Source organism: Camarhynchus parvulus, chromosome 2 (assembly GCF_901933205.1).
Source record: "Camarhynchus parvulus chromosome 2, STF_HiC, whole genome shotgun sequence".
NCBI lineage: Eukaryota > Metazoa > Chordata > Aves > Passeriformes > Thraupidae > Camarhynchus > Camarhynchus parvulus.
In genome coordinates this window covers 79895183-79913809 of record NC_044572.1, presented here as the reverse complement: position 1 = coordinate 79913809, position 18627 = coordinate 79895183, and the positions used below count along the sequence as shown (strand labels likewise).

General features: G+C 39.3%; 1 protein-coding gene across 7 annotated transcripts in view; it reads right to left on the bottom strand.

The window, feature by feature from the left end:
* Positions 1-6548: 6548 nt before the first annotated feature.
* Positions 6549-18627, bottom strand: part of CTNND2 (catenin delta 2) — a 636038-nt gene continuing 623959 nt past the window's right edge. For all 7 annotated transcript variants that reach the window (XM_030971656.1, XM_030971657.1, XM_030971655.1 and 4 more), the window contains 3 exons: positions 17508-17639; positions 10250-10323; positions 6549-8892 (listed from right to left, as the gene is read on the bottom strand). In XM_030971656.1, the coding sequence (XP_030827516.1) occupies positions 8632-8892; positions 10250-10323; positions 17508-17639 (467 nt within the window). In that variant the 3' untranslated portion in view covers positions 6549-8631. The remainder of the gene's footprint in view (positions 8893-10249; positions 10324-17507; positions 17640-18627) is intronic.

Here is an 18627-nt window from a genome sequence, read left to right as displayed (position 1 = left end):
AACCTATGGGGCCATTAGACAGTTTTAGATGCTCCTAGTCCTATGTGGTGATATATTTCAAATAGGCTGGGGCAGTGATATCCCCTTTCTGCTCTTCTAGCCCTGTGTGGGGTGGACAAAGGTCTTGGAGCAAGGATCAGGAACTCAGTTGTGACAAGATGCAAAGCTGCTGATTTCCTTTCCAAGCACCTATTGCCTCTGCTGAGATGTCAGGGAAATATTGTTGGCCTTTTGCTGGGGTTCCAACAGTGCCTTGACAGATGGTCTTGTGAGAGGCAGTAAGTGCCATCAGCAAGGAACAGAGTAAATCCCTGGAAGTAAGAGTTCCAGTTTTTCTGGGGTAATTCATGATCTCTGGATATGGTATTGGAAACACAATAAAAGACTACATAGTTCATTTCCCACTTTTTACATCCCTCAGTCCAGCAGGTCAGGCTTAGTTGTGACTGAAGGTGTTCTGGTTTATAAAGCTAGTTTTATTTTTTAAATGAAAGTTAATACAGCAGACAAACATCATACTTAAACTGTGGCATGTCAGAGACAAGATGCATGACAGCCATCATCTGTCATTTATTAAGCAGCTACACAATCTTCCTGTCTTTTAACATTTTAACTTTAATTTTGCTGATTTGAGCAGTCATTAATTAACTATGTATAGGATACACTGCTGATAGACCTGGAATTTCACAGTCTATTAGAGTATTACATAATTTGCATTTACATCACAGTGTTCTTGAACCAAATCATTATCTTAAACTACACATATACATCAAATTTTAGGAAATCAAATGAACTTGCCTCCGGTTGGTTTTTTTTCAGTTGCATTTATTAATGTCCCTTTTCTTTTTGCTTATTCAAAATATATTCCACAGCTGGTTGCATCAAAAATGTTATTGCCCTAAACCATATTAATAAAAGCAAAAAAAAACCCCAAAACAAACCCCAAAAAAGCCCAAATCCCCAGACTACAGACCTTAGCAGCGGGAAGGATTGCTCACACTTTACATAGTAAACAATTGTAGTGTTAAATCTCCTGGTCTCTGGTTCCCAACTTTATATTTCCCTCTTGGTAACTTAAAAAGCCACAACTGATGTGGGGACTGTGGAGTAAGCCGTGGTCAGGGTGTCCCCACTGTGGCCAGGGTGTCCCCGCTTTGGGCAGTCTGCAGCCGCCTGCCCAACATCCTCCCGCCGTGTGCCCGGCCAGCTCAGGGCTGGGAGCTGTGCCCAGGCTTTCGTGCACCAGCAAGCCGTGCATGCTTAAACACCCCTAACACCCCTTTGTTTTGCTCAGAACACATAATCTAGGAACTGAGATTATTTTTTTTTCACTACATTACAGATAAACTGTGAGTGCAAGAGCAGATTGAGCTGCTGACATGCAAGCATTGGCTCTGCACCTGGGTTTTGGCAATCGGAGTGGACCCTAACCACTGCTTCATTATTACAAAGAATATGAAGAGAACAAAACAAACCCGAAAGGTAAGCTCTTAAACCATTCTGACTAAAGGCAGATAGGGATGGGACAAGTGGAGTGGTATTCAACTAAAAGACAGGAGATTTAGATTAGATGTTAGGAAGAAGTTCTTCACTGTGAGGCTGGTGAGACACTGGAACAGGTTGCCCAGAGAAGTTGTGAATGTACCCATCCCTGGAAGTGTTTAAGGCCAGGCTGGATGGGGCTCTGAGAAACCTGGTCTAGTGGTAGGTGCCCCTGCACACAAGAGGGAATTTGGACTAAATTATCTTTAAGGTCCCTTCAACCACTCCATGATTTTATGAAGTGTTGCATTGCTAGAAAAAGGACCAGAAGGGAAAAAAACCAACCAACCAACCAAACAAAAACAAGCAAAAAAACCCAGGTTACCTCTTAAACCATTCTAACTGAAAGTAAAGCAAAAATATGGAGAGGAAAGTCCCTAGCTGAGCCGCAGGAGCAGAGAAAGACAGCAGTGCCTGGTCAGCTCTGAGTCTCTTGAAGCTGCAGCACCCTCAGCACTCTCAGACCAGCAGCAGCTCCTTGGCCCCAGCATTTGTGCCCTGCTGAGATCTAAGATGCTTCTGCCCAATTTTGCCCTCTGTGCCCACCCTTGAGCCCCACATCCTCCTGCCCGTGGTGCTCCCACAGGCTGTGGGCTGCCCCACACTCTGTCACAGCCTGTCCCACTCAGCCCTGTGGCAGGGACAGCCACAGGCAGCCTGTCTGTCCTGAGCAGCTTTGCACAGCTCACTCCTTTCGCTCTCGGCTGTGCCTGTGGAACAGGAGGCTGACACTCTCTTTTTTCCTTCCCCTGATGACAAGCCTGCAGTGGTAGCCAGGGTATTGGAAGTGGTGGCTGTCACATTTGGCAATGCAGCTGCTATTTGGCATATTTTGATTTAATTTTTGCTTAATGCTGCTACAGCCCTACAGTGGGTGGTGCTCTTGCCCACATCCACAGACCTTAGGCAGAAACAAAAGCAACACAACATATTGTTCAAATATTGCATATAGAGCAAATTCTCGTCCCTTCCTGCCACCCCAATATAAAACTCAAACCCAGGGTAGCTTAAGGAAAAGGTTGAGAGGTTTTGGGATGGTATTTTTTTGTTTGTTTGTTTTTGGTGCTGTTTTCCCGAAGGAAAGAGTAGAAGTCTTTTTCAAAATGGACTTATATTTGCTAAAGAGGATGTTAGGCTTCAAATGGTGGAAGAGGCTTTTTTTTCCCTCTCTTCTCCTTGATGACAGAGGTAATAATTGATATTGCCTGCACACAGTAGCCTGAATTCCATGGCACAATTTTTTTTTTTTTCTCTTCTCTTGATGTTATTAAACAAGTTGCTGTCTTGATGTTTAGCTATCAACATTTTCTACCTATGTAACATTAATGTAAAAGAAATAAATTTTGTGAAAATCAGCCCCCATTGCCAGAGTTACTATTTTAATTGAATTTGTGAAAAAAAATGAATCAGCAAACCACTGCCATTTTGCTTTCCTAAATTTAGCGGCAAGTTTCAGATTTTACCTGCTTGGTAAAGAAAGATATTTTAGCATTTGAAACTACTCATCCAACTACTGAAATGAACTGCAACTATCAGTCACTGTGAGTACTTTTTATCTATGTCACTCTCTGAAAGCAGTGAAAGTAAAAGTGCAGAAAGGCAAAGGCTCTAGAGTAAATTTTGACAGATGGGTACTAGCAAATAACTTTTTGCTCCTGTTAGCTATTAGAAGGTTGCAGCCTTTGATGTGCTGGCAAGAGTGACCTTGATGAGGAGGTACTCCTTTGAGAAGGTTGTATCAATTCTTCACCTGTTCTCACTTGGGCCTGCTGAAGCTGATGAAAATCTTTCCAGGGAATTCCATAGGCTTTGAAATTGGGTGTAAGCTAAACATTTACAGGTTGCAAGAGTTTAGCATGTGCTTTCCTCTGGCAAGGCAACACCAATGCTTACAGAGGAAGGAAACTGCTTTTAAAATTGCATTAAAAATACTAAAGCGAGTTTGACTGAGAATTATGTTTAAGAATAATGAATTGGCATGGTGTCCTGCTAGACCAGTGCACCTGACTAGCAGCAGTACCCATGCATGTGCCTTGCTGGACTTGCAGAGGACTGTGGTCTGCTGCTCTTTTGACTGATGTGTCTCAGTTGAGAGGGTGCAAAACCCAGGGGGAGCACTGGGAAGGAAGAAGTAGAAATGTTTGTGTTATGTGGAGCTGTTTGGTTTGGCCCTCAGAAGCACAGAGCACAAGTTAGAAGCAAGTGCTCCTAACACAGGTTGTCAGAAGGTGTGCAATAGCCAGTACAGCTCTTCTCTTCTCTTCTTGTGTTTCAGAACAGCCTGGAAGGTGGGCATGCCCCTCTCCTCACAGGTACCAACCACAGGCTTCAGCCCTCTTGCCTAGGGATGAAACTCAAATCTCTCCCTTTCAGCCTGAATGTTTGAAACTGGCTTTAGGCCACTATTTAGAAACTGTCTAGTCCCCGGGAAAGAGCCAGGATTGCACAGCTCTTTGGCAGATGTTGGTGCCCATCTGTCCTCCAGGGAAAGTGCTGGACTTCAAATTGAAAGTGGCTGCAGCTGCTCAACAAGCTCAGCCCTGGCTCTGGCAGCTGTCAGACACACACCTGCACCAGGTATTTTCCAGCTGAGAGAAAAGAGCCTTTGCAAGGCCCTTGATAGGACTGCCCCCCATGTGCACCATGTGTCTGCCAGGGGAACCTCACTCTGCCATGGAGGATGGTGGGGCAAGGGGCAGGTTTGCAAAAAGTAGCCTCTGTTTTAGCTAATATTGTTTTGACTGAATCTGAAAGGCTTGGAACTAAAGTTATTCCTCAAAAGTCATCCCTCTCCTTCACAGCAGTAAGCAGGCCCTGCCCACATGCCCAACGTCTGCTGGCTAAAGCTGGGAGTGCCTAGTGGTGACCTGTGACTTCTCTCTGATGCTCCCTCCCACTTTTCTAGCATAAAGCTTTGTGTGCATCACACTGCTACTATTAAATGTTCATTACATTAACTTGATAGTAATATTTGAAGATCTTGCTGCATAAAATCTCCTGTTGGGTCAGTTCCACTGTTAGTAATTATGGGTGAGGATCTGTCTTCATGAACACACTCTGTATTTTTTAGGCCCTTCTGTTTCCTCCCCCTGGTTGAGATTGCTGTCTCCATCTCTCCCACTCATGATACAAGCAATAACTCTAAACTCAGGGCTCTTTCTGTCTGCTGGCAGGAGAAGATGAGTAACAGTGACAGAAGAGATGAGAAAGCCTCCCTTGCCATGCACTGGCATGCACAGCCTGTGCTGTGCCAAGGTACAAAAAAAAGTCAGCATTTCTGATTTGAGTTGCAAGTCTCCTGGCGAGACGCTTCTGCAAGCTCATGGAACCTGGGAAACAATTATTCCTGAGCCTTTATATGCACTGTGTGCTGGGTCTTCCAGCAACGCACAAGTAAATTAATGTTCTGCTCTTTGTTTCTTGGCTGTGGTTGATGTAACCTGTGGCCAAGATCATATATTTTACAGCATGTTCCTATCCAGTGGCACCAGCCTTGAGCTTTTCAGGTTTTTTTCTAGGGGTGTAGAAAAACTCTCTACTAGTGGTGGCAGCTGAACCCTTGCAGGCGTAATTAGGGGTGAACTGGGCGCTCTCAAAAATATCTTTTCCCTTGGCTGGTTGATGTAGAGCGGGTTGAGCTCATCAACCTTGTGGAGAGGGAGAGGGCAGTGACTGACTTCAGAGCTGAAAGTTAGGTTTCTGATCAATATTTAAAATACTTAAATCACAAGGATCTGTTTGCTGTGTGAAGCTGGGCAGCTTCTACAGAGTCAACTTCTGAGTTTAAAGATACTGCACTATGACCAGCGATTCTCCACAATACAGTAGGATTTATTAATAGAAAATACGTCAATATGAGTTTGTCTTTGTACATGTTAGCAACATGTACAGTGAAACATTTTTTTTTCTCAATCTATATTGTTATAGTTCTTTTGTGTTATCTGACATAACCATTTATATTTTGGGCTTAAATATGTTATTTGTCAAAATGTACTTTCAGTGTTAATATACCTTTAAAATCATAGTTTATCTTTCAAATATTGAATTAATATTTTTTTTCAAATTAATATTGCTCATGTTAGTGCAAATTTGTTAAATCTTGAGATAGGTTAACCATTCCTTCCAGACCATAAACAGCATTTAATAAAACAGTGAGATTTATATAGCTCTACACAGCTGAACAAGATTCTAATACGAAGCTTGTTAAAAAAAAAAAATCCGACATTTTACAGTACATCAATTGCATTTTATACATTTTTTTTGAACAATTTTGTTTCTTCTCTATTTCTGTGTGTGATCTAGTACAAGAATGAAGGGAACAGCAACAGGTAATGATACTTTCCTCAGTATTAAAAAGAATGCATCATATATATCTTGCTCAGTATGGCAGCAGTGTTGTATTTCCAAACCTGGAAAAGAAGCCAGGGAATTCAACACCTTCTCAAAACCCAGTACAGCAAGAGTGAACGATACCAGTCGGAGCACTTGCCACTACAGAAAAATGGAAACAAACCAACACAAAGTATAGACAAAAGGTATTTTATGCCACGTCATCAATCCAGAATCTCTCACTTGAGCAATGGTCAACATTTGACTCCCAGTAATTCCTAAGAGGAGCTGAAAGAGGGCAATGTGGGCATTTCAGTAGTTTGAAGAATGGAAATATATCCAACTTACAATAATCTCCTGTCCTAAGAGCTTCAAACAGAACGATGCATCCCCTCGGCCTGTTGGCAAACCTGTGCCTGGAGAGCTGCACCAGCCTGCTGTTTGTCAGGCAGTCAAGAAGAACTTCCAGTTGCGAGTGACATTCTTTATTAAAAAAAAGTTTTTATACTGAAAATGTGCTTTGTTCAAAAGAGCACTGCAAATGTCACTTATTAAAATCAATGTAATAAATAAAATATAAACAACCTGTGTCCAAAACTATGAATAGTATTTTTATCTACCTCACTATACATCTGGCCCACTGCGCCCCTCCCACCCACCCTTTCTGAAATTTTTAAAAAGTTTTTTGCATGCTATTTTTTTCCCCTTGTTTACTACAAAGAGCAAAGGTTACATATCGTACACTGGGAAAAGCTGCCCAAAAGATTAAACTATAGACCTAGATTACCAATAAACCAATTCTACATCACAATACCTGCCTGCATGAACTACTTGGGCTGCGTCCTATAGAGCAGGTGATGACTTGTGAGAGACTCCTCCCCCTGGGCAGAGCCAGAAGTGTGCCAGGTGATGTTAAAACTATTACAGTGACTAACCACAGAAATGCTCGCAACCTAAAACAAATTCCTTATTGGCAATTTAAGCAATTTACAACTACTCCATTAGTGGTGGGTCTTATGCTCTGAAAACTGTATGCTGAACTGTTTGTTGCCTGAATCATGGAAATGAAGAAATGCTTCTTTTTTTTTCCTTCCAGCATTACAAGAGCTAAGATGAATATGCCAGCTCTTCTGGCTTCCTAGCCTATGTAGCTGTTGTTTACTTTTAAAATTAAAAAAAAATCCTCTGTCCCTTACATTTTTTAGAATTTCACTTTAAATGCACAGAAATGGTCTTTATCATCATATTTGAGGAATGTGTTCTGGGTGTTGGCTTTTATTTTTGGTATGGGTTAAAATAAATGATTGTCCTAATGGTTCAAGAAATGGACCCTTCTAAAGAGTCTGGAGAGTCCAGATTAAAGTCTGATGGGTCTTAGTTTTGCATTCCCTCAGGGAGATGGCAAGATCAAACTCTGCCTTCCTTGAGCACTTACTGGTTGGTGGCTGGAGAGTAATGAAATTTCCTCAAGAGGAGATCAAAAGATGTTATTTTAAAGGAAATGGCACCTAAGGGTGATGGAGTTGGTGATAAAAAATCAGCTACCCCTTCTTTTGTGAGCATGTGGCCTAGCAATGTTGAATTGCTATCAATGGTTACGGAAGTGAGTCAGAGAAAGCACATACTGGAGTTTCCACTGTTTAAAAGAACTGAAAATCAAACAAAAACTGAAGCTCAACAAGGAGAACATTGGATGAAAATAAGAATTACACCACACAAACACACACGCTCAAACACACGCACACAGAATACTATGCATACGTGGACACACACGAGTAAGAATGTGTATTTGTATGGTAGGTTCTTGGAAATAGACATTCTTAGCAAATATGGATGACAGATCAATTGTAATTTATTTTCTTTTAACACTGTATCATCATAAAGAAAACTGGTATAAATGAAAAAAATCTATTTCAAATATCTACATCTAAAATTTTAGGCAGTGAAAAAGCACTTTGTTGACAAGGAGTGTGGAATGATGAATGTTAATTGTCAGAAACTGCTGAATGCCTTTTTTTTGAGTTGCCACAAACAAAGTCACATATCAGAACAAACAATACTGCTAAATATTCCTTTTTGTTTTTTTGATTTTTTTTTGATTTTTTTTTGTTAAAACGCACTGGGGAAAAGAAAACAAAAAACTGGAAATTCATACATCTTTCAAAATTTGAAATTGAAGCAATATTTAGAACCATAGATGAAGAAACACTGTGGCATTGGTGTAATATACACAATGCACCTTTTTTTTTATCTGTAATGTACATCAAATACTTTACAACAATGCATTAACAAAAGGCAAGAAACATCTTGCTGTACAGAGGAAACCCCAAATGCAACTTGAAGCCTAGATTCACAATGAATGAGGATATTAAACAAGGTGTGAGAAGCTGTTCCCCATAAAGTATGTATGCTGCTCAGTAACTTGTGCTTAACTCTTGACCCAGATCCACTGTCATGTTCTTCCTCCTTCCTTCAGCCACGTTCAATATACAGCACTCAACTTTAGACTCTACAGGCCAACAGTAAAGTTGCCCCACACTGTAAAATATATATATGTATATATATATTTCTTTCTAATTACTCCCAGGTTTAGCTTTCATATCTTTTACCCTTCTAAAAAAATCTCTTAATTTTCTCCATACTGGTTATCTGTGCCTTCCTATGGAACAGGCTTTAACAAACTAAATTTGCAGGAAAAAAAATGTCTCGTGGTATGCATGCACATGCACAGTTCCTGGAGCTTTTGTATCTGCCCAAGTCTCAAACCCAGGAGTCGGGAGAGGCTGGATAGTGGCTTGTTTCATAGTTAAGTTCACTATAGGGACGAGCAGCTGAGTAGAAGTCGACGTAGTTGCCAGTTGACTTTAGTCCCAGGTGCATGTTGTATTCGCTTGCAGGTGGACGATGATGCACTTGGTCCTCAAAGAAGGACTCGTCATAGTTTCTTGTTGAATTCTGAAATGACTGATATGGTTCATAATCTTTTCTGCTGGGCTCCTGTGGAACTGGCTGTGTTGAAACCTGAAAGACAGCAATACCCACAGCTTGTTAGATACAACTTATTGTAGGCAACAGGATGGAAGGAGTAAATTTCACTTACATCTCTCATGCTAAAAATACAAAATTGTGCATTATCTTAACTTTGATCAAAGCACTGCTTTAACAGTGAATTAATTCCACAGCTCTGCCTTGTCATTTTATTTCTTTACATTTATTTAATTGCATTGTTATTATCGAATATATTTATTACTTAATATTATTGCTGCAAAAGATGCTCGTTTATGTCAAAAGTAGTTAATCCAGCATAGCTTATACTTCACTTTCCTAACTACAATCTGTATGTAACTTGCAACTGTATAATGCAAATATTGGTGACCAAAACTCAGCCTCGAAGAATTTGAATATAATCAATTTACATTCTAAAGGTGCTAAACATTTTGCATCTGCCTTTGACTGAAGTGACATTTAGGGGAAGAGATGAAACCATATGCTTAAAAACCATTCACAGTGTTCAGGGCACTGACATGAGAAAAGTGCCCTGAAATAGGTTCTTCTGCTACTGTTAAGCAGAAGCATCTTCTTAACACCTCCTCAATACTTCAAATTGACATTGTTGTGTTGTTGGTACCTTGAAGTGGGAATGTTTTTGATGAGCAGAAAAATAAATCTGAGACAGTCCTCTAACCTAAGGTCGCCACACTTTTTTTTCAGACATCCCTAGTGAATCTCTGATTTTATAGCTGAGACTTTATTGAAATCTGAAATGTAAAAACACATGATGACTATCTTAGAAGACTATCCCCTGCTTCATGCCACCTCTGTGAGTTTGGGCAAACTTTGTGACTGCAAAAGGTAGCCTGTCATTCCTCAGATGGCTATCACTGGGAATACCAATGCTCAGACACTGATGTGAGAACACTTTGTGGATCCTGCTGCTCTGCACATGTTAGTAATGTTCCCTCAAGATGGCAGGAACAGTCGCACTGCTGTGGCCCAAACTTCATGATATTTGTTCAAAACAAATATTTGTATTGCACTCTATGAAGGGATTGAGAAAGGCTGCCTAAGTTCACTACTTTTAGCAGTCCCACAAGTGATGTTACAAGTTTTGGCCCGATATTACAGCTGCACAAAGGAGTGTAACTACTCTAGTTTCTAGTTTCTATTTCTAGAACTGCTATCAAGGAGTAAATGACCTTCAGGACCTCATTTCAGTTCCCATATTCAAACACAGGTGTTTGATTTGGACACAGGAGTAAAATTCTACATGAAGCAATCTGTTTATTTGTGATATTTTTAAATTTTTCCCATTTCCATAAACAATGTTGCACTGGTCTTTTGACATCTGGAACAGTAACATTTTAGTCCCTGTACTTACCTGGTTATGTTTGATATCTTCAGCAGGCGCACCATACGAATTCCTGTACAAAGTTGAGATTCCAGTGTTCTGAGCTGCAGAGAGAGAAAAAGCAGGTTTACAAAACATACCTCTTTGGCCCCAAAGTGAATTCTTCATTAAATACATCATACAAAGCCTGTTTCCCACAAACCAAAGTCTTTAAAATAATCTGCAGGCTCTTCCTCCCACTGAATGGTCATCATCTTTGCTTTGGTGTACATAGATCTCTTTGGTATTCATTTATTAATGGTAACAGGCGCCATGTCATGCTCATAACAATCTTGTGCACTTCTTATATGCATCAACAAAATAATTTCGTATAAAGCTAGCATTCAATAATAAATTTCAGGTTATAGATGGGCTTATGTAACACATGTAACAAACAGCAGCTGTAAATATTGAGATTAAGGAACATTTCGATTCTTTCACTTCAGTTGGACGACGTGGATCATTGATCCTACAGTCATTTTGCTTTATCATGAAATTATTCAAGCATAAAGTGATTAAATATAAGTGACAAACAAGTTATGCAAAAAGTATTATGTAGTTATACTGGAGAGGTCTGGTCAATATAGTCTCAAATGCTGTCACTGCTGTCACTGCTGCCACTTTCTTCTCAGATGTCCTACTACTCAGATGCACAGACAAAACTGAGCTACGAGTTTGAAACTGGAAGTATTTCTAAAGAGAAGGAGGATAGTATACAGTCTTGCAAAAATTTTTTTCCGATCCAGTCCCAAAAAAACCCAAATGAAAAGCAAAGGATTTTCCTTGCAAAGCTGACTCCACTGATCCCTCTGATTTGGCAATGTAGCTGAAGCTTAGTTTGCTGGTAAGACTTGAAAGACTGTAGTTCTCATATTTGAAAGACAATGAAGGTAGCATTTTGTGTGGCTGCTGCACACTTTTCATGCATTATTAACTTGCCAGACATTCTAACCAATGACTGAATGCTGTTATGAGGACTCTTACTGTTATAAAAGAACAGGCCTGAAACTAAAAATTGAGTAGCTGCAAATCAGAGTCACAAGTGGAACTGAAACACGTGGGTCATGACCACTCTCAGGTCTCTGTACAATGGCAAAAAACCTGGAGGCACCAAGAGTGGCCTTTAGTACTTTAACAGCTCAAAACTTGTGATGGCAAGTGCTGAGCATCAGAGCTGAAAGCTGGACATGGGATCCATGTCAGTCACACCACTAGGAAGAACCACATTACCGATGATGTAAGCACTCTTTCTTCCTTTGGCAATGCGCAAGCACAGACATCTGCACGTGAAACTTCCTCTATCTTTCCTCCCACCACTGCACCCTTTGAAAGGAATGGCATAGCCTTCAGCCAGAGCTGACTGGAATACATCACTTCTGGTCTTCACATGTGCCATGGGTTCCATGCTGAAGGTATAATTTTTGTCAGTTTGATGCACTGCTCCATGTTGCTGCTTTACACATCTCAGATGGTTTTTCTTAAAGATCTGCACTATGTTTGTAAAAACAAGATAAAGGCAGGGCTTATATTGTGACTTGATGAGCTCTAACAGCTGGAAAAAGAGACTTTTCATTTCACAACCATTAACTGATAGGGGTGAAACCCCTCTTGTTCCTTGAAGAGCTGGATGCAACAACTAAGAAAGTGCAGAGTCCTGTGTAGGAAATGGAGAAGAGCCTCAGAGGTCTCCAAGTGCAGCATGACCCTTTTTTTTAAGGTGGCAAGAATATGAACTCTAGTGACAGAGGCTGGTTGGGCTCCTCCAGTGGTAGATACTCTTAATTCTATCTATATGCCAACAGGCTGTAACAGATAGAAACAGGAGAAATGATGGAAACTAGTGCTTGAGTAGTTTTCTTTGGTTGTCAACATTAACACCAAGGAGTTGATCTGCAGATGTTCTCACTGTTCAGGTAACATTTTGTCACTTAAGGGATTTTTGAGACTTGACTGTTATTTCACTGGGTTTCTTTATATTCCAGCTGCAGCCTCTGCTGTGGTGTTTGAAAATACCCTTCCTGATGATCTTTAGTATTAGAGAAGTTAGCATCAATATTGCTCTTTATGGTGCATCTTATAACAACACGACTCTCAGTAGTACAGCTGCCAGATCTTTCCTTGATACCACCATCTTTTTAATGCTGTTTTTCTGATTTTCTTGCTTGTCCCACAAAATGCCAGAAGAAGTTTTGTTATACAAATTCCTCTTCTCAAGATCTAAAGATATTCAAGTGTTTCAGATATCCACTTCGTGAAGTCCTAGTTCTTGAAAAAACACTAAAGTGACATTCAGTGTATCAGACTGTCATAGATGGAGGAAGAACTTCTTGTAACCATTTTGCTTTTATGAACATATCTGCCCAGACAAGCGGGTTGGAAGTTTCATGCATGTGAGTTTCTAGTCAGACATGATTGGACATACTGAGTTCAGACAGGTCAATGCTGTTCCTGGTTGTTTGATGTCAAGAGCAAAAGACTGGTGCAAGGTGCAACTGTAATCTGAGGGTATTATGAAGAATCTGATGAAAAATAGCAAACTGGACACATGCTAATTTGCCTGTTGTTCCTTCAGGCAATCAGACATTAGAAGGGAGGTCATGACCTTTCCATATTGAGATATAAAAAGACATGTGGCACATATGTGCTGCTATTAGCCATGACTATTATAAACCTAGAAATAGTTCAGAGTTGGTGTGTAGCTGTCCAGTGCACTACTGTGACATTTGCACTGATGTGCTCACAAATGTCACATACCAGACTGAAATTTTACGGTCTCTCAGATCACATATTCTGCAATGGAAAACTGATAATTTCAGCTTCTGAAAATAGTTGCAAGCTCTGTGTTGCTAATTTCACTGCAGTGATGAGAATACAAATTCAAAAGTTAAAAATGAAAAAAAACCCTTCAAGCCCTTAGCAATATTTTCTCAAAACAATAAAAAACAATGAGACATAAAATGCTTGAAAATAAATCCCAGGAGTTCAAGAATAAGAAATCTTGGCTTAGGCTAGCTTGGAGGTTGAGGTAATTCTGATTCTGGAGGAAATGCAAGTCAAGAATGTAGCTGCGTGCAGTGAATGCAGCCCTGCTACAGTACCTGCTCCTGAACATGCAGGGGGAATCCCTGGGAACTCCATTACCACTCTGCCATGTTAAAGTGAGCAGTTGACTCTCGCTATCCAAAAGCAGAGGACAAATATACAAGAAAGGAGAGAATGAGCTAGATGAATGGATAGATATTGTGTGGTTAATATCTGATTTTTCCTGATAATATTGTATATTATACAATATATTTACATCATAATAGAACTGTAAAACAAATGGAAAGAGAAGTCAATGAAATATTTTTTTAAAAATAAAAATGGCAAGAGAAGGGAAGGGAGTGAAAGGAGTAAGAAACAGAGGTATTTCTGCAGCCACATTTCTTCACAGAGATATGAGAACTAGCTGAAAATTAAATTAATAGAGAAGTGATCAGTGTGTGTGTTTATGTGTGTATTTTATGCAGTCTCTATACATCAGTCCATGATAATACTGAAGAGGCACTTTCTGGTAGGCAAAATTGTGAGCATTCTAAAATGAATACTATGATCAACCTGCAGTACTTTGTGGTTCAATTGCATACAGGACATTATAGAAAAAGAGCTTTCTTTCTCCCTTCTGTTCAGTCTTCTAGGTGATACTGGTTAAAAAAAAAGTCACATAGTTGCTTAGAACAGTTTTCTTTAAGACAACAAAAACTGAAAATTATGTTACTCAGTGCTTTAGACGACAAAGATGTCATTGACCAAATTCATCCCCATATATACCAGTCACTTGATTCATGGTTTAACATTCAGCTGTCAGATCTTGGAAGTGCTGTAAATTCTGAGCACTTTTACAGACACTTTGGAATAACAAGATGCTAGCCTTTTGCCCTTAGGAACACAAAGTGATAGTAAGAAAGGACAGCTCAGCTGGACAGGTAGTCACCCTCATCTGGTATCACACAACCTGCTTTTTCTGCTATTAGCAGCAGGTCTCCATTTAAAAAAACAGTTCAACACAGTAAAAGAAAATGTTTCTGTACCTCCCAAATCTTAGGTAACAAAGATCATTACCTGTCACTACCACTGCCACCTTCCTGCACAGTGAAAAATGAGGTAAGGGCATGAGAAAAGATTACAGTGCACTATAGTTTCTGGAAGTAATCATAATAATAATCCTGACCACTTGTAACACCTGATGGCGGGTTTTTTTTGTGTGTTCCAAATGTGCATGGACTTGACAGTAAGTTTAAATAACAAAAGTATTCGTGATTGATTCTCCACAATCAAAGGAAAAAGAAATTAATCAGAAGTTTTTCTCTGCTGCTGGAAGAGAAGACACAGCATGTTGACTATGATGTACATATTAGTTCACTGAGGGAACTAAAAAAGTAAAAGAAACCTCAAAGAAGGAGTCCCATGATGGTCCACAGGAACCTTATCTTCCCTGTTCTGAAAGAAAACACCATGGCATAAATAACATTATCACGTGCACTTACAGTTCCCATTTTCCTAAACGGAATATAATAATTTTTGTCTTAAAAATATACTTTAGGTGACAAAATTTTATAATTGGTTATTATTTTCTACAGAGAGGAGAGAATGGACAGTACATATAAAAGGCATCATAAACCTGTGAAGAGAGCAATGAAAACTTTGATACTGTGTCTCTTTTTTTATCTATCCTCATGAAATCAATGTAAGTTATCATCTTCAGCTGAACTGTTTACTTCATAGATTCTCCATTTTTCCCAGAGGTTCCCTGACAAATCCTCAGGATGGCAGGAAGCCAACCTTCCTACTTCGAAAATCCATCAAAAAACCTTCATTTCAGTCTCAGCCCAAAGGTCATAAAATTTTTCAACTATAAACTGAGAAGAGCTTTGGAGAAGAGCATGGAGACAGTCATGGATAAATTGGGACTACAGCTGTGGCTCTATGCTCTGTGTAAAATCCATAAGTCAAAGCAAGCTTTGTGTAATACATCAGCTTGGCACAAAAGTAGAACAGCAGATCAAAATATGTGTGTGCCAGGTGGAACCTGAGAAAACATTCATCTAAGTCCCATCCATGTGGATGTATCGGCTGCAATGCACTGTCTGATGCACAAAATGAAACGCAGGCATTGCAAGAAACTTGCTGCATGAACTTGTATTAGGCCACTCAAGCAAAGTCAAAATGTGTCACAAAATCACAAATACTGACTTTATATGTTTTTTAAAATCAAATATTTATTATTTAATGAGCTACAATTATGCTACACAAATTCCATGTTGAATGTTGACGAGCAAAACTCTTTCCATCATTTTCTTTTGTTTCTATAACGGTGCTTAATTTGAGCTTAGACCAAACGTCCAGAGATTTGGTGATCTGAAAGAGAGAAAGTTACTTGTTAATTCCATATTTATTTGTACATTGGTCATGTAAGATTGTGAAATTTTACATTTTTTGATTGGAATTAGTTTGATTTTTTTTCCCTTCACTGAGCTCAGGAGCTGGAAAGACAGTTGATAGCTGAGTATGATGCTAATAGTTTCAAGTCTCCTTACTAATAGCCCACCCAAATAATCAACAGAAATAGACAAAATACAAGACAATATTAGAGGAAAACACAATGGAAAAATTAAAGTGGAGTAAAGGTTGCTGAGGCAGTACAAACCTCACAATTGGAAAATTATACTGTGAGAGAAAGGAAATAAGGGAAGTAGGAATCGGACAAGAAAAGCACCACACAAAAAAAGAAAGTGAAAAGGGGTGTGAAAAAAAAAAAGTCCATTTTTTAAACGTGTGGAGAGAGGCAAGATTATATGCAAGGAAACCCAAATTTTCAGCATGGAGACACTGTATTTTGGTGAACTTTCTCATATAATTTGCTAATCTGAATTTACAGATACAGCTAGAACAAAATACTACTGTTTCTGCCTTTTCCTTTGCAGCCTGATGCTCTTATTCCTGAGATTCACCCTTTATTGGTCCTTGACAAATGGTTGAAAAAACATCGGTGCTGTCCTTCACAATCAGCCAAGTAGGGGCCACTGAACTGTTATAGAAAACTACACCTCGTGCAGTGACGCTGAAACACTCAAAACACTACAGACACATAAAATGCAGTACCTTGACTGAATCTTCTGCACTTTCTCGTAGCACCCCACAGAAGTCATTCAGGACACTCCGAATTTCTGTGGCTTCCAAATGCTCGTGACTCTGATTCTTCTCTTCAGATTTTCACCTTCAGGCTAGTTAACATTCCATATAGCATTTTCACACAAGTTCCAAGGCTTCTCTTTATGTTTTGATTACATAATCACATTTAACATAGTAGATACAGTGTGAGTATCTTCATATCCTGCATACAGCCTTGAAAGATGGATCTTATGGATGGATTGATGCTGACTCACCATGTTCCTGGTAAGCAACTCATTCTGCTTCTGAGCAAGACCTCTACAGAGGGCATGGGAGAAGGTAACAGGCATTCAGACTTCTCATTGAGATTTTTTGCCTGCTCTAAGGTAGCAATTGAGGAAGAGGAGACTGTGATGCTTGGTACTGTATAAATGTGACAAGAAGTTCAAAAATGGTTATATCAGCCTGGGCAATGGTGATGGAGACCAGCATGTATTTTGCAAGAGAATTCATGAAGAGATACAGCACTGGGAAAAGCAGTCACAATTTCCTAATTACTGAAATGCTAAGAGATTAATGAGCTCACTGGGGAAGAGAGGCCTTCAGAGAAACCTGCAACAGATGCTACAAAATACACAGAAAATTACTGCATTCAAATCAGCCCTGCTAAGAAAGCAACATGGATAAACTTTACAAAGAGCCACAAACTTCCTATGAATACTGACATACAAAATAAGGTAACTCATCCTGGAGAGCATTTCCTGCAAAAGACAGATGTTAGGGATCACTGCACATGCTCAAATATACCAGTTAGTTCAAAGTGATCAACCAATTTCCTCCTGAAATGAAAACAAATGTAAAATGCAAGATTTGATTTAGAGCCTTTCTTCTGTGAAGAACCATGGTGTTTACAAATCATTTTCACATAGTCTTGTATTCATTCAAATGTATCTTCAGTTGTATTTCTCAAGGTGCCAAAACTAGGGAATTAACCAAAGCAGGCCAACTCTTTCCACAGTGCAGCAAGCCCAGGCAATCCTATAAAATCAGTGTTCTATCATAGCTGATTTCTATATATGCTATGCAAGCAAAATCTCACCTGTCATGGTGTCTTTCCTAGAAGTGTGTTCTCCCTTGCTTCCATGGTAAGTGGCGTTAGTTCCAGTTGATTCATAGTCTGTTTTTCTTTCTTTTAGGCTGATCATTTCCCGAGGTGAGGCTGGGGCACTTGCTAGATAACAAAAATGGATTTTTTCTTTTTTTAATCATACATGACTGAAAGTAGGGTTTAACTCTTGAGTAAGCATTCCAGTAAAGTTTATATCTGTTAGTTTTCTAACATGAAGCTGATTGAAGAAACACTACCACATAATGGAGGAAGAGATGCTGTTATTTCAAGGGCAAGGCAAATGTATTCATTGGACAATCAACTGCAAACATAATTTTATTTCTAAATGTTAAATTTCTTTTTACTTACATCCAACATCTAAGATGATCGCTATTCAAAAGGAAAAGTACAACAGTATTTTTTTTCTCCTTTCATTTTTCAGTTTCTTTAACTTGGCAAAACTTTCTGGTATGGACACTTCCATTTTTTTCCTCAAAATAGTTATTTTACTTCCGTTGAAAAGACTGTTAACTTTCAACTGTGTGGGAAAAACCCTTATAAAATTGTTTTTTTCCCTTTTCTCTTGAAAATAAATAAACCAATTAAGTTATTCTAATGGAAAAGGGAAGAAAAGAAAGCCTTTTCCCCCCTAGAAAACATATATCAAAGAATGCCTAACAGTTAAAGGTAATTCAAATAATTTCTCTGTTTTTAAATATCTATATGTGTGAATAACTGCCACTAAAGCAACAACTGCTACTTTAGGCAATTTTTATTAAAACTAAATCCTTTATCACCTATACTCACGGCACAACTAAAAGGAGGAAAGCACAGGTAGCACAAAAGAGAACTGGGTTTTGTACTCAAGTCTCACACACTGGAGAATGTGGAGGTGATCACTGGCACTGATCATGAAGCCTTAGCGCTTGCAATGCTTAGGAAAAGGGGAAAAGCAAAGGAAAAAATAATGGCTTTCAACTAAACTGACTTCAGTATATTTAGGTGTTGGTAAATAAAGTGCACTTTCCCTGTTGTGGAGGGCAGGAGGAGCACTGGGTGAGTAGCAGAGCTCCCCAGAACCTCATAAGGGCACAGTGGTACAAATATTACT